Source organism: Girardinichthys multiradiatus, chromosome 12 (genome assembly GCF_021462225.1).
Source record: "Girardinichthys multiradiatus isolate DD_20200921_A chromosome 12, DD_fGirMul_XY1, whole genome shotgun sequence".
NCBI lineage: Eukaryota > Metazoa > Chordata > Actinopteri > Cyprinodontiformes > Goodeidae > Girardinichthys > Girardinichthys multiradiatus.
Genome location: NC_061805.1, coordinates 4,000,061 through 4,020,835, shown reverse-complemented (window position 1 = coordinate 4,020,835; position 20,775 = coordinate 4,000,061). Strand labels below are relative to the sequence as shown.

The window sequence follows — 20,775 nt, the reverse complement described above, 5'->3', positions numbered from 1 at the left end:
TATAAAAGGCTGAGAATGAATGGAATGAAAACAAACTGTTGACATCTGCCTCTTTATCTTATCAGCGCAACAAACTGTTGCATCACCCTCCTATGCAACTTCAGCTGGTTTTCCTTTGTACTACCTTCTGTTGCTTGACATCTCTGCTGCTTTGTCTTGGTTCTAGCTGTACATTCTGTGTCCCTGTCCTAAAAGCATCCATGTGTTCTGTGTTTCAGCTGATTACAGTTTACACAGTGCCAGGAATGGACTCCGACTGGCTGATTGGAGAAAAAGGAAACCAGAAAGGAAAAGTGCCCGTCACATACCTGGAACTTCTCAGTTAGAGTGCACACCTGAGTGTGAGCAGGCACAACTGAAGCTTTTACTTCAAAGGAAATCACACTTGCACTAACAAGTAGGCTTCAGTAACACTCCTCTTAGCAAAAGCTGCACACACTCCTCAGAACAATGGCATAAGGTCATACACTGTTGCAATGAAAGCAAGAAATTCCCTGGCTGGGATCTGTAACATTCCTTTCAGAGGAGCTTTGGTGATTCATTACTGTCGTCATAATGATGTTGTCATTAATATTTTTTCTCTTTTTTTATGTGCATCTCAAAGGTTTATTCAGAGGATTTCTGATGCTAACTTATTTTTTTCCCCGACTTTTCTTTGTTCTGCCTTTGTTTTTCTAAACATATTTCTACTTTTTTAATACTTTTATTCTGCATTAGTAGGTTGGTCTTAAAAGCTTTCATCTCATCTCTTTACATGAGGCAATGTTTGATGTGAGGCATGCAGTTTTATGTCCTCAGTTTGTTTGGGTTAAAGCGACTTAACATTTAAATAAGTGAAACGCGTGTGTGCTTGAATCATGCCTTGTTGACGTCTTGATTTCCTAAACCACCATACATCACAAGGCTTGATATGGCTCCATTGTTTCAAAGGAGAAACGTGTGTTTTCCATAAAACACTACGATGAGAACACAATTTACTTTCATACTCAGACCCTAACTTCCACTGAAGAATACCTCCTTTTGGACTCCTTTTGACTGTTCAGAGGAAGATTTGCCTTATTGTTGATGAAAATGAATGTTTTTAGCAATACTGCTCGCTTCATTCCTTTCCACTACACTGCAGATTCCTGCGTGAAGAAGAGTCTGCACCACTGTTCAGCCAATAAAAAACTGCCTTACAGTAGTAGAAGGATGCTTCTCACAGAATGTGACTTCAAGCCACAGCCTGCATGCAAGAGTGTATCTTCCCTTCATGATACCAGGGTCTGTTCAGGTAGTTTGTCCTTTAAGTGGTTTATTTTAATACCTTCAGCCAAGTTTGTTTACTCAAACAAAGTGTCCTCAGTCTTAGTGCTGCATGTGCTCCAAACCGCTGTAGTTGCCTGTCCTGCTGGAAGTGTGTGAGTGTGAATAAAGGATGTGAGATCAGACCTTCTTTGCACCAAACCTCACATCCAGCCTGTGTATGCATGAACCTTTTTACCTCCTAACCACTGGTATTATGAGTTTTTGTGAAATGAGCATAAGGCTGTTTTAGCTCCAACACACGAGACCCAGAAGATGCAGAGGAATGTAAGGGCCTTGTCCTTGCCTGGTTTCTTTTTAAACAAATGTTCTACTGATTTACCTTTTTATTTTGTCAATATGTTTGCTTGTTCTGCCTTGTGTTATTTAAACGAGTAAATAATTGAATAAATGCATAATTTATTTGAAATTGTCTCGTTTCTTTCTCTTTTGTGTAAGAATTATGATTAATATTTATCAAGAATTATAATTTAAAATCATAATTTGAAATTTTTTTTATTTCTTAACCAAAAATCATCACTTACAAATAGAAATCAGAGATGTCCTCTGGTGTTGTGATTATGCGCTCAAAGCTCTTTAATAATTACAATTAGCTATTCATCATTAATAATTGATAAATTATTAACCAAGACCAAAGAATGTCACTGTTTATTCATCCGCTTCACCGAAGGTGGGGGAACTTCAACCTTGTTTTGACAGATAAATCACTCTTGCATGAAATAAACATTACATATATGAAGATTTGTTGAAGCCAAAAAATCCTGATATACCATTATTCTGGTCCAAAAACCTTCACTTAACTAACAAGCACTATTCTACACAAAGGGGATAAAAATGACTACCTAACAATAATAATAAAAGAAATATATATGTGCATTTAGTGTCTATGAAGATCAAACCAGTAGTTTTATGGACAAAATATGCAATTTGGGTTAAATGGAAAGAGAAGCCCTCCTGTGCTGATGTCTTGATTGCAGCTATCAGCTGGTAAAACGGTGGGTCCACGCTCCTTTAGCCACTAGCAACTGATTGCCTCAAATCTCAAACAAAGAGTCATAAAACTCTGAGGCGGGAATCCAGTGGAAAAACTCCAGTAATAAAACTGGAACAAAGGAGTGGTCAGGTGAGGCCCAGGCCGCAGTTGCTTTGAATGAAAATCTTTTAAAAGCCCAACTTCTAACTCCTGGCTGATTTGGGATCAGCCGAACAAAACATGAACACGCACAATTCAGCACCACTTGCACAGCAAATCAAAACACAGCTCAGTATAAAACACTTCAATCAGTATTGCATGCAACAAGTTGATACCGTGGATTAACTACTGGTGATTCTAAATCACCTTAACTATGCCTCATCCTGCCCAGACCTCTAAATGCATGTATCCGATTTAATATAAAAAGAACAAAATTACTTTGACGTTGATTTCTTCTCTCCACCAGTTGAGGATGGGTCAGGTCTGAAGAAAAACGAGGGCGAGGAATCACGCGTCAGTGATCACCTCAAGAAAAAGAAAAAAAACGGTAACCTTCTTATCCGTCCAGTAGGGGGAAATATGAAGAACCATTTAGTCAACTGAATCAACAAGGAGGAAACTCATTTCCTTGGAAATAAAACCCCTGTGGGGTTTTCACCTGCGCCGGGTGTCAGCGTGGTCTTCGATCGGTATATGAATCTTCTGACCTTGTATCAGACAGATTTCCAGCTTTCAAGCTCTTTCGGGAATGGCCTTGTGGAGCAAAAGCAAGCGTTTGTCTCTCCAGAAATGCGCCTCCGTTGCGTCGTTCTGTGAGACAAGCTGGAAATGGCAACGAAACTTTATTTTCAGCGGATTTATAATCCCGGTGACGTCAGAGGTGCGATGTCTGTTGAGCTGCACATGTCAAACTGTGCAACCAAAATGGATGACTCCAACATTTTCATCTACAGTGCTGGTGAAAAGCTTCCATACACTCACCATGAGCATGAATGTCATTCATTTTGGGTCTTTACAGGTGGATTGGCATTGTTTTCCAGGGTGGAATTTAGGTGAACATGTTTGAATTTGCTGGGGTATTCCTCTGAATTCCACAAAGCAACAACGTTATACATGAATACTGAAATAAATCCATCCAATCTGACTCAGCACTTTTTGTATCCATCAACAAACTTCTTCTGGCTGGATGATTGACCACTCTTATAAGAAATGGCAGCAATCATTTATATTGGTTGTTTCCTTGACATGGACCATGCCTTTTAATTTTAGGCCACAAAATTTCAATAACATTTGAGGTTGGGGTCATTCCAAAAGCTTAGTATCAGCCTGCTTCATCCATTCTGGAACCAATACAGATGTGTGTTTGGATTTTGATTGTTCTGTTTAAGCTCCCAGCTGTGTCTCAGGGTTTAACCACCTTACCCAAACTAAACAACCCAGGAACCACCAAGGCTTAAACCCATCATAAACTGTGACATCAGGGTCCTTATCCTTAGCGAAGGAAGAGCCCACATGGAAAAAACCACGTCTTTCATGGTCAGAGGAGAAAAGATTGAAATATGTGCCCCAATGTCAAGGCTTTTTAAACCTAGGAAAACTAGTAGTGGTAGTAGCATGATGGGGCTGTTTTACTACCAGTGGTAGTGGGTGAAAGAAAGGAAGACTACCTCCAAAATGTTCAACTTTACCTTAAATCGAGGCCTAGATGGTTAAAATGTGGACATGGCTGGTAGTTTGAACAGGACAATAATCCTCAATACACAAACACTGTTTTTTCAAACCAGTTTAACATAGTTCTTGAAACGCCCCAGCCTCAACTGTAAATTTGTGAAGTGTGCCTAAAAGCCGGATTCTATGCTGCTAGAAAAACAACCAATTTAAGCGTAGGTTTTTTTTTACTACTTGCTGAGGGACATTCAATTATTTGTTGGAGGTACATGTACAGTTAGGCAAATTGTAATAAAATGAGATTTGAGCACAAAAATAACTGCTGCTCCAAGTTCAACTGGAATTCTTTATTGACGTGAAGCAAAATCAGGCTTATACACCAGGATAATTTTTCTGCAGTTCCCCCCCACTCTACTGCTCAGAAATTTTAGGACCCCTAGCTAGTCCTTATTGCTGTCCACATTGATGGCGGACTATAACTGAAAAAGTTTACAGAAACTTTACATACAACATTCAACCTGTCACACCAATAATCACTTATATCCCTGACAGATTTAGGCTTATATCCCCGACAGACTACTCCTTTGCCTTTGTTGCCCTCTTTTATGACGTCAGAGGGGAATCCCTGCAGATAAACTGACCGCTGCTACAATGGCAGCAACACAGACAGCAGCAAAGAATCTTATATTTCTTTAGATATATTTCAGCCACTATCAGAGAGAGGCGCAGCAGAGTCAGAAAAACAAAGTCGGCTTTTATCAGATGGCAGAGCACAAGTGCTGCGGCCCACAGATGTCAACCAGAATCTATTTCTGCAGGATGCTGGAGCACAGCATAAGTCAATATGCATGAATCATACCGCACCACCAGGTAAAATGGAAACCAAACGAGCACAATATCCGGATTTTCTAAACAATTCACTAAAGACGCACTAGATATTGCTATATTAATATATACACACATATATTTATACATACACGTGTATGTATTTGCAGTTGTTAAAATTAGATCATTTACTGGGTTAATTACAGTATGATAAACCGAGCAATTAAACATTAAATGCACCAAAACAAGCAACAAATATAGCTTTGCTGCACTCAGTGAACTCACCATTGTAGAGCAAAACACATGAAAATATCTGGATGCATAAAATGAAAAATAAAAAATTTCAACTTCCACAGAATGAGTTGTTTTGGACTTGCTATCGCAGAGGAACAGACCGGACCGGACCACAGCAGATACAGTGTAAATTCAGGGCTACAGTAAAGACAGCCCTGAGTTAAACAACCGGAGGTGAAGCAGCGGACACAAGGGATGATTCAAGATCTGAAGACACGACCTGGTGGGTCATTTGTTTTAACTTTATATAAGAATCTTTAGAGAAATTTTTATTTAAATATGTTGTATGCACCTGTAATTTATCTTATTTTAATTATAATAATTTCGCATTATTATTAATAAAAATAAGAATTTCAGATTATGAATGATTAACAATAACTCCCAATATCTAAACGTACTTTTGCAACAAGGAAGTGTTCTGCTGAGCCTTGATTTATTTTATCAACAGCAACATCAACCTTTTTTTTGGAGATCTTTTCCCATCACATGCTCTGAACAGCGTGGCTATAGACTCTGCTGCAACATTCTCCTTCGTCTGTCAGACATCGGACCTCTGACATAATTTCTCTTGAGAATTCAGCAATTTCTTGTTCAAAGCAGCTTGATGAAAAGTCGTCCGATCACACCTGGCTGTGTGGGACCAACCCATCTGTCCCTCCTCAGTTTTCCAGCTCTGATCCAGGCAGCTTCCCCTTCCCCTGTGATGTAATTTCCAGGCGACTTTGGACTTGCAAAATTTAACATCGGTATATGCTCATTTTATGTCACAATTAGCTTTTATCAGATCTTTAATCCTAATATCATGTCAATTACTCCCCAATTCCTTCAATATATAGATGTTTTCTTTCAATTTCTGCATTTGTGGGAAAAGCATATCACAGGCACTTTAACATTGTGAAGTGACCCGGCCAGTCCTTACCAGAATCTAATAGAGATTCTGTGGAGGAAGATAAAGATTAGGGTGATGGTGAGGAGGCCTTCCAACCTCATCAGCAAAGATAAATCATCAAAATACTGTGAAAACATACAAAAAGCTCTAGCTTTGATAGAAAACAATTGCTGTGATCCCAATAAAATCGTACTCGTACTAATACTCATACTCGTCATCTTCCGCTTTATCCGGATCACGGGGGTAGTAGACTCAGCAGAGACACTAAATCACTCTCATTAATTTTTAAGAAGAGTATAAATAATTTTCAACAAGCCCTTTTAAAAATTACTTTTTTTTTCTTAAAAGTGGCATCTCTTGAACATTGTTGTATTATCTTTAGAGAGATACGTGTCTCGTGTTCAATAAGAAACCATCTTCTTGGTCCAGTGAAAATAGTTTCATTGGCTGGGTGGTGCCGATTGTATGGCAGCCCTACTTCTGTCAGTCTGCCCCAAGGCAGCTGTGGCTACAGTGTAGCTTACCGCTGTCAGTGGATGAATGGGTGGAAGACTGACTGTAGTGTAAGGCGCTTTGGGGTCCTCAGAGTTGTTAAAGCGCTATAAAGATATAGGCCATTTACCATCTATTTGCTAAATGCCAGCAAAGGACAGAAAGATTTTTATTGCTTTCATCAAATACAGAAGTTTAAATTCCTGTAGGTTACTTGGCTTTCAACCATCACCGTGATGATGTCAGGGGAGCTTCTGATGGGTTAATTCACAACATTTTAGTTAAATTCAATTCAATTCAATTCAGTTTTATTTATATAGCGCCAATTCACAACACATGTTGTCTCAAGGCACTTCACAACAGTCAGGTACATACATTCCAATTAATCCTAACAATTGAACAGTGCAGTCGGAGTTAGCTTTTTATTCAAATTGGATAAAAAGATTTTCTATCTAAGGAAACCCAGCAGATTGCATCCAGTCAGTGACTTGCAGCATTCCCTCCTCCCAGATGAGCATGTAGAGACAGTGGACAGTCACTGGCGTTGACTTTGCAGCATTCCCTCATACTGAGCATGCATGTAGCGACAGCAGAGAGGAAAAGCTCCCTTTTAACAGGAAGAAACCTCCAGCAGAACCAGGCTCAGTGTGAGCGGCCATCTGCAACGACCGACTGGGGGTTTGAGAGAACAGAGCAGAGACACAAAAATAACACAGAAGCACTGATCCAGAAGTACTTTCTATGGGAAGGAAAAGTAAATGTTAATGGATGTAGCTCCTTTAGTCGTTTCACCTAGAAAGAAAGAACAGATCAACTCTGAGCCAGTTTTCAAGGTTAGAGTCTGAAAGAGAGCACATACACAGGTCCTTCTCAAAATATTAGCATATTGTGATAAAGTTCATTATTTTCCATAATGTCATGATGAAAATTTAACATTCATATATTTTAGATTTATTGCACACTAACTGAAATATTTCAGGTCTTTTATTGTCTTAATACGGATTATTTTGGCATACAGCTCATGAAAACCCAAAATTTCTATCTCACAAAATTAGCATATTTCATCCGACCAATAAAAGAAAAGTGTTTTTAATACAAAAAACGTCAACCTTCAAATAATCATGTACAGTTATGCACTCAATACTTGGTCGGGAATCCTTTTGCAGAAATGACTGCTTCAATGCGGCGTGGCATGGAGGCAATCAGCCTATGGCACTGCTGAGATCTTATGGAGGCCCAGGATGCTTTGATAGCAGCCTTTAGCTCATCCAGAGTGTTGGGTCTTGAGTCTCTCAACGTTCTCTTCACAATATCCCACAGATTCTCTATGGGGTTCAGGTCAGGAGAGTTGGCAGGCCAATTGAGCACAGTGATACCATGGTCAGTAAACCATTTACCAGTGGTTTTGGCACTGTGAGCAGGTGCCAGGTCGTGCTGAAAAATGAAATCTTCATCTCCATAAAGCTTTTCAGCAGATGGAAGCATGAAGTGCTCCAAAATCTCTTGATAGCTAGCTGCATTGACCTTGCCCTTGATAAAACACAGTGGACCAACACCAGCAGCTGACACGGCACTCCAGACCATCACTGACTGTGGATACTTGACACTGGACTTCTGGCATTTTGGCATTACCTTCTCCCCAGTCTTCCTCCAGACTCTGGCACCTTGATTTCCGAATGACATGCAGAATTTGCTTTCATCCGAAAAAAGTACTTTGCACCACTGAGCAACAGTCCAGTGCTGCTTCTCTGTAGCCCAGGTCAGGCGCTTCTGCCGCTGTTTCTGGTTCAAAAGTGGCTTGACCTGGGGAATGCAGCACCTGTAGCCCATTTCCTGCACACGCCTGTGCACGGTGGCTCTGGATGTTTCTACTCCAGACTCAGTCCACTGCTTCCGCAGGTCCCCCAAGGTCTGGAATCGGCCCTTCTCCACAATCTTCCTCAGTGTCCGGTCACCTCTTCTCGTTGTGCAGCGTTTTCTGCCACACTTTTTCCTTCCCACAGACTTCCCACTGAGGTGCCTTGATACAGCACTCTGGGAACAGCCTATTCGTTCAGAAATTTCTTTCTGTGTCTTACCCTCTTGCTTGAGGTTGTCAATAGTGGCCTTCTGGACAGCAGTCAGGTCGGCAGTCTTACCCATGATTGGGGTTTTGAGTGATGAACCAGTCTGGGAGTTTTAAAGGCCTCAGGAATCTTTTGCAGGTGTTTAGAGTTAACTCGTTGATTCAGATGATTAGGTTCATAGCTCGTTTAGAGACCCTTTTAATGATATGCCAATTTTGCAAGATAGGAATTTTGGGTTTTCATGAGCTGTATGCCAAAATCATCCGTATTAAGACAATAAAAGACCTGAAATATTTCAGTTAGTGTGCAGTGAATCTAAAATATATGAATGTTAAATTTTCATCATGACATTATGGAAAATAATTAACTTCATCACAATATGATAATATTTTGAGAAGGACCTGTAATTAGTTACAGTAAAAGCTCAGTCAATTTCCATGTCTAGGAGAGAGAAAGGGTTAAACACTAAAAGACAGGGCTATGTGGATCATCGGTAGAGGGTGAGCATTAAGTTGTTGCCAGCAGAAGCTCGGACAATTCCCCTCTCCAGAAAGGTGTCACAGGTAGACACAGAGCCAGGCCAGGTGTAGCTTCTAGGAAGAGAAAAGAGAGAACAAGGTTAAAAGCTGAAATAACAGCAAACAATGCAAAATTGGAGAGTAGTGTGAGAATGTAGCGAAGAGGGTGAAAGTGGTCGTTATGTCCTCCAGCAGCCTAAGCCTATAGCAGCATAACTACACAGATAGTTTCAGTTCAGATTATTTAGTTAAACGGCGCTTATTTACAACAATGTCGTCTCAAGGCACCTCACAATGGGTCCCACTGATGGTCATTGTTATACTAAAAACCACAATGATTGGGATACCTCTCTCTGTCAGACTGATTATAACCATTGGAAAAGAGAAGGGGTCATACAGGTAGCAGAAATGGAGGGTGTTTTTGCAAGTCAACCATAACTGAGCCGGTTTAGGCTAAACCTGACTCCCCCTTACTCCAACCAACAGGGAGGGAAGAAGACGGAGGTAAAAAATAAGGAAGATAGCTCAGGATAAACTAAGCCACTCTAACTATAAGCTTTATCAAAAAGGAAAGTTTTAAGCCTAGCCTTAAAAGTAGACAGGGTGTCTGTCTCACGGACTAAAGCTGGGAGCTGGTTCCACAGGAGAGGAGCCTGATAACTAAAGGATCTGCCTCCCATTCTACTTCTAGAGACTCTAGGAACCACCAGTAAACCTGCAGTCTGAGAACGAAGTGCTCTGTTAGGAACATATGGAACAATCAGATCTCTGATGTATGATGGAGCTAGATCATTAAGGGCTTTATATGTGAGGAGGAGAATTTTAAATTCTATTCTGGACTTAACAGGGAGCCAATGAAGGGAAGCTAAAATAGGTGAAATATGATTTCTCTTTTTAATTTTCATCAGAACTCTTGCTGCAGCATTTTGAATCAACTGAAGGCTCTTTAACTGTATTTTGTGGACATCCTGATAGTAACAAATTACAATAGTCCAGCCTTGAAGTAACAAATGCATGGACTAATTTTTCAGCGTCACTCCTAGATAGGATATTTCTAATTTTGGCAATGTTCCGGAGATGAAAGAAGGAAATCCTAGAAACCTGTTTAATATGGGATTCAAATTACATGTCCTGGTCAAAAATAACACCAAGGTTTTTTACTTTATTATCAGAGGTCAATTTAATGCCAGCCAGGTTAAGTGATTGACTAAGCAGTTTCTTTTTTAAAGACTCCGGTCCAAAGACGACAACTTCTGTTTTGTCTGAATTTAGAAGCAAAAACGTTTACGTCATCCAAGTTTTTATATCTTCAAGACATGCTTGTATTCTATCTAACTGGTTGGGCTCATCAGGATTTATGGATAAGCAAAGCTGAGTATCATCAGCGTAACAGTGAAAATTTATCCCATGCTGCCTAATAATTTGACCTATTGGAAGCATATATATAGTTAAGAGAATTGGCCCAAGTACTGAGCCCTGTGGTACTCCACAATTATCCCTGGAGTTTAAAGATGATTTATCATTTACATGAACAAACTGGAATCTGTCAGACAGATAAGATTTAAACCAGCCTAGCGCTGTTCCCCTGATCCCTACAGCATATTCCAGCCTTTCTAAGAGAACTTTGTGATCGACTGTATCAAATGCAGCACTGAGATCTAACAGAACCAGAACAGACACAAGTCCATTATCTGAGGCCATAAGAATATCATTAGTGACTTTCAGCAGAGCTGTTTCAGTGCTATGATGAGCTCTGAAACCTGACTGAAACTCTTCAAACAGGTCATTGCTGTATAAATGCTCACACATTTGATTAGCAACAATTTTCTCAAGACTTTTAGATAAGAATGGAAGATTGGATATAGGTCTGTAATTTTTCAAGTCATCTCGATCAAGCGAAGGTTTCTTAAGTAAAGGTTTAATTAAATGGAGACACAACTGAAACACTTTGCTAACTTGTGTGACATTATGGAAATCTTTTAAGAAATCTGCCAAGATATGAGGAAGAGAATTGGTGGACTTCACAAAGCAAACTCAGGTACCCCAGTTCTATCAGGAGGAATGGGCCAAAGTTCCAGCAAACTATTGTGAGATGCTTCTGGAAGGAAACCCAAAACAGACGACTGAAATCATAGAAACTAAAAGGCAATTTTACCTAATTTTGAGGAAATGTGAAAAAGAAAGGCCCAGCTTATCTGATTATTCTGACATTTAGCAAATAGAGGTAAGTTACTAAACAGAAACGGTTTAGTGTGAGTTAATTCCAGTCAGTGAGAAACAAAGGTTTAGTGTCTTTTTATACAGTTAATGGAGTTTTGACGAAAATTCAATCTGGAAGACTCACCCCCTACTCTCCTCTGTCCAGTGACTCCACCATGCGTCCCCGCTCCAGCCAATCAGCATTGAGTCCGCATTTCCTCTTCAGCCAATCACCGTCCAAGGCTCTGCTTTAAAGATCTTCACTCACGGATTCCTCGCTCTTCAAGCTGAGCTGTGACCCTCCTCCTCCCCATCTCCACCATCTGCCTTCCTAGCACCCCCCGATTTCCCTACCTCCTCATGCCTCCACTTAACCACCAGTCGGATCCCAGGGGAAAGACATCGCTAATTCTATTCATGAGTTGTTCATTCAAGCTCACGTCATTCTCAGCGTTCGTGTCTTCCTCCGGGGTCCGAGCGCCAAAGAAATAAATATTTGTAAATAAACCTCTCTAGTTGCCACCTATGTGTCTTTTCATTGTGAGTCTTACAGGATTGAAATGTAAATATAAACTTTTAACAGCAAATTATCCAGAAATGTAAAAACACCTATTTTGTGTTGAGTTGCTCTCCATTAATTGTATCCCAAATACACCTCAGAAAGGTCTGGGCATGAACAAAGGATTTCTGTTGACAATCTGAGTCATTGTTCTGGAAATGAGCCAGTAAGACAAGCTGTGAATTGTATTTAATTCAATTCAATTCAGTTTATTTATATAGTGCCAATTCACAACACGTCGTCTCAGGGCACTTCACAAAAGTCAGGTTCATACATTCCAATTAATCCTAACCATTGAACAGTGCAGTCAGAGTTAGTTATTTATTCAAATTGGATAAAAAGTTTTTCTATCTAAGGAAACCCAGCAGATTGCATCGAGTCAGAGACTTGTAGCAGTCACTCCTCCTAGATGAGCATGTAGAGACAGTGGACAGTCACTGGCGTTGACTTTGCAGCAATCCCTCATACTGAGCATGCATGTAGCGACAGTGGAGAGGAAAAACTCCCTTTCAACAGGAAGAAACCTCCAGCAGAACCAGAACCAGGCTCAGTGTGAGCGGCCATCTGCCACAACCGATTGGGGATTTGAGAGAACAGAGCAGAGACACAAAGAGAACAAAGAAGCACTGATCCAGGAGTCCTTTCTATGGGAAGGAAAAGTAAATGTTAATGGATTTAGCTCCTTTAATTGTTGAAATAGCAGCAAATAATGCAAAATTGGACAGTAGTATGAGAATGTAGCGAAGAGTGTGAAAGTGGTCATTATGTCCTCCAGCAGCCTAAGCTTATAGCAGCATAACTACAGAGATAGCTCAGGATAACCTAAGCCACTCTAACTATAAGCTTTATCAAAAAGAAAAGTTTTAAGCCTAGCCTTAAAAGTAGACAGTTTGTCCATCTAGAGCCCACTGGTGGCCATTGTTATACTAAAAACCACAACGGTTGGGATACCTCTCTCTGTCAGATTGATTATAACCATTGGAAAAGAGAAGGGGTCATGCAAGTAGCAGAAATGGTGGTAATGAGGTAAAAAAATAAGGAAGATAGCTCTGTTTCAGTGCTTTGAGGAGCTCGGAAGCCTGACTGAAACTCTTCAAACAGGTCATTGCTGTGTAAATGCTCACACATTTGATTAGCAACTATTTTCTCAAGAATTTTAGATAAGAATGGAATTTATTAAGTCATCTCGATCAAGCGAAGGTTTCTTACGTAAAGGTATAATTACAGCTACCTTAAAAGCCTGTGGTACATATCCATTTACTAAAGATAGATTAATCATATCTATAATGGGGCTGGTAATCAGAGGGAGCACTTCCTTAAATAATTTGGTTGGGATTGGGTCTAACATACAAGTTGAAGGTTTAGATGAAGCTAATATATCTGATAACTCCGGAAGCTCCACAGGATCAAAACAGTCCAAACACAGATCAAGTTCTACAGTTACTTCCAATGTTGTCTCACTTGCTGAGGATGAAGTAATCATCTTCAGGAGTATGTCAAAGATTTTCTTTTTAATAGAATCCATTTTATTTAAGAAGAACCCCATAAAGTCATGACTGCTGAGAGCTAAGGGAATGGATGGCTCAACAGAGCTATGACTCTGTATAAGTTTAGCAACTGTACTAAAGAGAAACCTAGGATTATTCTTGTTGTCTTCTATTAATGATGAAAAATAAGCTGTTCTAGCTTGGTGAAGTGTCTTTTTATACAACAGTAGGCTATTTTTCCAGATTAAGTAGGAATCTTCTAGGTGTGTAGAGTGCCATTTTCACTCCAATTTTCTAACATTGTGCTTTAAAGTAAGCAGATCTAAATTATACCAGGGAACCAGCCTCCTGTGAATAATTACCTTCTATTTCAAGGGGGCTGGATAGTCCAATGTATGACGCAATGATGAAGTAACACTATGAACAAGAGAATCAATTTGTGAAGGGGCAGAAACCAAATTATTGCCCTCCACTGTGCTTTTCTGTGATGAGGAAATCAAAAGTGGAACAGATTCTTTAAAGGTTGTTACAGCATTGTCTGATAATGATCTACTATAATGAAATTTTCTTTCAGGTGTGAAGTACTCAGTTAAATTAAACTCAAAGGTTATTAAAAAATGGTCAGACAGGATAGGGTTATGAGAAAATATTGTTATGTCTTTACACTCAATGCCATATGTCAGCACAAGGTCCAGAGAATGAAGAGAAAGATGGGTAGGCTTGTTAATGTTTTGTGCAAAGCCAATTGAGTCTAAGATAGAATTAAAGGCTATATTTAAGCTATCACTTTCTGTGTCAACATGAATGTTAAAATCCCCTACTATATTAACTTTATCTGTATTTAACACCAAATCAGATAAAAGGTCTGAAAACGGATCTAAAAATTGAGAGTAAGGGCCTGGTGGATGGTACAAAACAACAAACAGAAGTGGTTTTAGTGCTTTGCAATTTGGATGAGGAAAACTAATGATTAAATATTCAAAAGAGTTGTAGCTATAGATTGGTCTGGGACTAGTCAATAAATCGGACTGAAAGATGGTTGCTACTCCTCCTCCTCACCCAGTATTTCGAGGAATGTGAAAATTTAAATAATTCATAGGAGTTGACTCATTTATAGTAACATAATCCTCTTGCTGCAGCCAGGTTTCTGTGAGGCAAAATAAATCAATCTGATTGTCCCAAATCAGGTCACTAACTAGCAAAGTCTTTGAAGAGCGAGATCTTATGTTCAGTAAGCCACATTTGATTGTTTTATTTTTCTTTTCAGTCTGAGTTGTTTATTTTTATTAGATTTTCCTGATTTCCTCCTTTTAGATTATTTTTTAATCTATTCAATTTTGGCCTTGGGCAAGACACTGTCTTAATAGGGTAATGGGTGGGTAGCAGTACAGAAGCTGCAGAGAGGAGGGTTAAACTACGACCTTGCTTCCTGGTCTGAACCCTGGGTTGTCAGAGGTTTGGAGAACTAATAAATTCGACCAGATTCCTAGAAAGAAGAGCTGCTCCATCCAAAGTGGGTTGGATGCCGTCTCTCCGGATCAGACCAGGTTTTCCCCGAAATGTTCGCCAATTATCAATGTAGCCCACATTGTTTCTGGACACCACCTAGACAACCAGCGGTTGAATGACAGCATGTGGCTAAACATGTCGTCACTGGTCAGATTAGGGAGGGAACCAGAGAAAATGGCGGAGTCCAACATTGTTTTGGCAAACTTACACACCGAAGCAACACTAACTTTGGTGACCTCCGATTGACATAACCGGGTGTCATTACCGCCAGCGTGAATAACAATCTTACTGTATTTACGCTTATCCTTAGCCAGCAATTTCAGGTAGGATTTGATGTCGCCCGTTCTGTCCCCTGGCAGACATTTTACTATGGTCGCTGGTGTCTCTAGGGCCACGTTTCTGATTATTTGTCTAAATACCTTAGAGAAAAGATATCAATAATCAGAACTGTTGCAACCAGATACTGCATTTGGAGGGGTTGCATTGTGCTTTTTCATGAATCATAGCTGAAGAAAATATCGAGGCACGTGACGTCGCCCGGTACGGCGGAGCCGGGGTCCCACCCTGGAGCCAGGCCTGGGGTCGGGACTCGTCGGAGAGCGCCTGGTGGCCGGGTTGCTCCTCGCGGGACCCGGCCGGGCCAAGCCCGAATGAGAGACGCGAGGCCATCCCCCAGTGGGCCCACCACCTGCAGGGGGAACCGTGAGGGACCGGTGCAAAGAGGATTGGGTGGCGGACGAAGGTGGAGACCTCAGCGGCCCGATCCCCGGATGCTTAGGCTGGCTCTAAGGACGTGGAATGTCACCTCGCTGGGGGGGAAGGAGCCTGAGCTTGTGCGGGAGGTCGAGAGATATCGACTAGTAATAGTCGGGCTTGCCTCCACGCACAGCGTGGGCTCTGGAACCCATCTCCTTGAGAGGGGTTGGACTCTGTCCTACTCTGGAGTGGCCCACGGGGAGAGGCGGCGGGCTGGTGTGGGTTTGCTTGTTGCCCCCCAGCTCAGCCGTCTCGTGTTGGGGTTTACCCCAGTGGATGAGAGGGTCGTATCCCTGCGCCTTCGGGTTGGGGAGAGGTCTCTGACTATCATTTCAGCCTACGGGCCGAGTGGCAGTGCAGAGTACCCGGCCTTCTTGGCATCTCTGTCGGGGGTGCTGGATAGTGCCCCTCCCGGGGACTCCATTATTCTGCTGGGGGACTTCAACGCCCACGTGGGGAACGACAGTGACACCTGGAGAGGCGTGATCGGGAGGAATGGCCTCCCCGATCTCCGCGGTGGGGTGGCAAGGCTTCGGGGGTGGATGAGATCCGCCCTGAGTACCTCAAGTCTCTGGATGTTGTAGGGCTGTCATGGTTGACACGTCTCTTCAACATTGCGTGGCGGTCGGGGACAGTGCCTCTGGACTGGCAGACTGGGGTGGTGGTCCCCCTTCATAAGAAGGGGGACCGGAGGGTGTGTTCCAACTACAGGGGGATCACACTCCTCAGGCTCCCTGGTAAGGCCTACGCCAGGGTATTGGAGAGGAGAGTCTGACCGATAGTCGAACCTCGGCTTCAGGAGGAGCAGTGTGGTTTTCGTCCTGGCCGTGGAACACTGGACCAGCTCTATACCCTCTACAGGGTGCTCGAGGGTTCATGGGAGTTTGCCCAACCGGTTCACATGTGTTTTGTGGACCTGGAGAAGGCATTCGACTGTGTCCCTCGTGATGCCCTGTGGAGGGTGCTCCAGGAGTATGGAATCGGGGGCCCTTTACTAGGGGCCATCCGGTCCCTGTACGAGCGGAGCAGGAGTTTGGTCCGCATTGCCGGCACTAAGTCGGACCTGTTCCCGGTGCATGTTGGACTCCAGCAGGGCTGCCCTTTGTCATCGGTCCTGTTCATAACTTTTATGGACAGGATTACGCAGCCAAGGGCCGGAGGGGGTCGGGTTTGGGGACCAGTGGATTTCGTCTCTTCTTTTTGCAGATGACGTGGTCCTGCTGGCCCCCTCTAGCCAAGACCTACAGCATGCGCTGTGGCGGTTCGCAGCCGAGTGTGAAGCGGCTGGGATGAGGATCAGCTCCTCCAAGTCCGAGGCCATGGTACTCGACCGGAAAAGGGTGGCTTGTCCTCTTCAGGTTGGAGGGGAGTTCCTGCCTCAAGTGGAGGAGTTTAAGTATCTCAGGGTCTTGTTCACGAGTGAGGGAAGAATGGAGCGGGAGATCGACAGACGGATCGGTGCGGCTGCCACAGTAATGGGGGCACTGTGCCGGTCCGTTGTGGTGAAGAGAGAGCTGAGCCGAAAAGCAAAGCTCTCAATTTACTGGTCGGTGTACGTTCCTACCCTTACTTATGGCCATGAACTTTGGGTCATGACCGAAAGAACGAGATCCCGGATACAAGCGGCTGAAATGAGCTTCCTCCGTAGGGTGGCCGGGCACTCCCTTAGAGATAGGGTGAGGAGCTCGGCCATCCGGGAGAGGGCTCGGAGTAGAGCCGCTGCTCCTCCACATTGAGAGGAGCCAGTTGAGGTGGCTCGGGCATCTATACCGGATGCTTCCTGGACGCCTTCCTTGGGAGGTGTTCCAGGCACGTCCCACCGGGAGGAGGCCCAGGGGACGGCCCAGGACACGCTGGAGGGACTATGTCTCTCGGCTGGCCTGGGAACGCCTTGGGCTCCCCCTGGAGGAACTGGAGGAGGTGTCTGGAGAGAGGGACGTCTGGGCGTCTCTGTTGAGTCTGCTGCCCCCGCGACCCGGTCCCAGATAAATCAGAATCAGAATCAGAATCAGAATCAGAATCAGAAAAGCTTTATTGCCAAGTACGTTTTTGGACATACAAGGAATTTGTTTTGGCATAGTCGGTGCAATACAGTACAAATTAAACAGTACAAACATATCTACAATATAATATAAATATAAGTGCACAGTTTTAAGTGAGTGAGAGTAAATATAGAGCAGTATAAGATGCAAGAGCAATACAACAGTGCAGATGATCATTGTGCAAGTAAAGCAGTGCAAGTAAGCAGGAGTCCAAGCTGAGCGTTAATGTAACGCATAGAGTTACAGGTTACAGGTGTCCTGTCAGCAAAAAAAGGGGGGTGTGGGTGAAAGGGAGAGTGTCAGTGTGGTTTCCGGGCTTTGTTAACCAGGCTGGTGGCAGATGGGAAAAAACTGTTCTTGTGGCGTGAGGTTTTGGTCCGGATGGACCGCAGCCTCCTGCCAGAGGGGAGAGTCTCAAAGAGTCTGTGACCGGGGTGGGAGGGATCAGCCAGAATCTTCCCTGCCCGCTTCAGGGTCCTGGAGGTGTACAGTTCCTGGAGCGACAGTAGACTGCAGCCAATCACCTTCTCAGCAGACCGAATGACACGCTGCAGCCTGCCCTTATCCTTGGCTGTAGCAGCGGCGTACCAGATGGTGATGGAGGAGGTGAGGATGGACTCAATGATGGCTGTGTAGAAGTGCACCATCATAGTCTTTGGCAGGTTGAATTTCTTCAGCTGCCGCAGGAAGAACATCCTCTGCTGGGCTTTCTTGATGAGGGAGCTGATGTTTGGCTCCCACTTGAGATCCTGGGAGATGATGGTTCCCAGGAAGCGGAAAGATTCCACAGTGTCAATTGTGGAGTCACAGAGGGTGATGGGGGCAGGTGGGGCTGGGTTCTGCCTGAAGTTCACAACCATCTCCACTGTCTTTAGAGCGTTGAGCTCAAGGCTGTTCTGGCTGCACCAGTCCAACAGATGGTCCACCTCCCATCTGTATGCGGACTCGTCACCATCAGAGATGAGTCCGATCAGGGTGGTGTCGTCCGCAAACTTCAGAAGCTTGACAGACTGGTGACTGGAGGTGCAGCTGTTGGTGTACAGGGAGAAGAGCAGAGGAGAGAGAACACAGCCTTGGGGGGAACCGGTGCTGATGGTCAGGGAGTCAGAGACGTGCTTCCCCAGCCTCACGCGCTGCTTCCTGTCAGACAGGAAGTCAGTGATCCACCTGCAGGTGGAGTCGGGCACACTCAGCTGGGAGAGCTTCTCCTGTAGCAGAACTGGGACGATGGTGTTGAAGGCAGAGCTGAAATCCACAAACAGGATCCTGGCATAGGTTCCTGTGGAGTCCAGGTGCCGGAGGATGAAGTGAAGGGCTAGGTTGACTGCATCATCTACAGACCTGTTGGCTCTGTAGGCAAACTGCAGGGGGTCAAGGAGGGGGTCGGTGATGTCTTTTAGGTGTGAGAGCACAAGGCGCTCAAAGGACTTCATCACCACAGAGGTCAGGGCGACGGGTCTGAAGTCATTAAGCCCTGTGGTCCTTGGCTTCTTGGGAACAGGGACGATGGTGGAGGACTTGAAGCAGGCTGGCACATGACATGTCTCCAGTGAGGTGTTAAAAATGTCTGTGAAGACTGGAGACAGCTGATCAGCGCAGTGCTTCAGGCTGGCTGGTGAGACAGAATCCGGACCAGCAGCTTTCCGGGGGTTCTGTCTCCTGAAGAGTTTGTTGACGTCCCTCTCCTGGATGGAAAGAGCCGTCCTCGGCGTGGGTAGGGGGCTGGTGGGGGGGAACTTCAGGGTGGGGGTTGGAGGTGCCAAGGCCCCTCTTGAGGTTGGGGAGGTGGGGGTGGTGGATTGTGGCTGCAGCTGTTGGGGGGCGTCGTGGGAGATGGTTGCAGGACTGTCCCTTTGTCTTTCAAAGCGGCAGTAGAACTCGTTCAGGTCGTTGGCGAGGCGTCGGTCGTTGATGGAGTGGGGGGCTTTCGGCTTGTAGTTGGTGATTTGCTTGAGCCCTTTCCAGACAGACGCAGAGTCGTTGGCTGAGAACTGGTTTTGGAGCTTCTCAGAGTACAGTCGTTTGGCCTCTTTCACTGCCTTGCCAAACTTGTACTTGGCCTCTCTGTATATGTCTTTGTCCCCACTCCTGAAGGCCTCTTCCTTATCCAGTCTTAACCTTCTGAGTTTAGCTGTGAACCAGGGTTTGTCGTTGTTGTAACTCACCCTGGTGCATGATGGTACACAGCTGTCCTCACAGAAGCTGATGTAGGAAGTCACAGCCTCTGTGTACTCGTCCAGACTGTTGGTAGTAGTCCTGAACACATCCCAGTGTGTACAGCCTAAACACGCCTGGAGATTCTCCACAGCCTCACTGCTCCACTTCCTTGTCGTCCTCACAACAGGTTTGCAGAGCTTAAGTTTCTGCCTGTATGCAGGAATCAGGTGGACCATGATGTGGTCGGATTGGCCCAGTGCAGCACGTGGGACGGCGTGATAAGCGTCTCTGATGGTGGTGTAACAGTGATCCAGAATATTGTCCTCTCTGGTCGGACATTTTATAAACTGTCTGTATTTGGGGAGTTCGTGGGTCAGATTACCTTTGTTAAAGTCACCAGCGACGAGCATGCGCTGTGCGACCTGCACGTTAGCTTGCGGCGGGATGTAAACACCGACCAGGATGAACGAAGCGAACTCACGGGGGGAATAGAAAGGCTTACAGTTTATGATGAAGGATTCCAAGTCTGGAGAACAGTGCTGCTGAATCACTGTCACGTCGTTGCACCAACCACTGTTGAGGTAAAAACAGATTCCTCCACCTTTCGCTTTGCCGGAGAGTTCCGTGTCTCTGTCCGCTCTGTAGAGCTGGAATCCTGCCAGCTGCAGCGCAGAGTCCGGTATTAATCCACACAGCCACGTCTCCGTGAAGCACAAAACTGCCGATGAATAAAAGTCCCTGTTTTTCCCCAGCAACAGTTGTAGTTCCTCCATTTTGTTGGGAAGTGAGCGCACGTTAGAGAGAAATATTCCAGGTAACGGTGTTCGTAGTCCACGCTGGCGAAGACGTACCAGCACCCCAGCCCGTTTCCCTCTCTTCCGGCGTTTCACCGCGTGAACAAAGGTGAGCGCACCTTTGACCAGAATGTCCATAAATTCCAGAGCAGTAGGTAGAAATGTTGGAAATAACTCCTCTGGTGTAGTAGCCCTGATGTTCATGAGTTCTTCTCTGGTGAGAGAGCTCCGGGTACCATCAC

At 44.1% G+C, this 20,775-nt stretch overlaps 1 protein-coding gene across 4 annotated transcripts in view; it reads left to right on the top strand.

The window, feature by feature from the left end:
• LOC124878045 (endophilin-B2-like) overlaps window positions 1-1,714 on the top strand; it is a 41,305-nt gene extending 39,591 nt beyond the window's left edge. For all 4 annotated transcript variants that reach the window (XM_047381784.1, XM_047381782.1, XM_047381785.1 and 1 more), the window contains one exon: window positions 219-1,714. In XM_047381784.1, coding sequence (XP_047237740.1) covers window positions 219-326 — 108 coding nt within the window. In that variant the 3' untranslated portion in view covers window positions 327-1,714. The remainder of the gene's footprint in view (window positions 1-218) is intronic.
• Window positions 1,715-20,775: the final 19,061 nt, after the last annotated feature.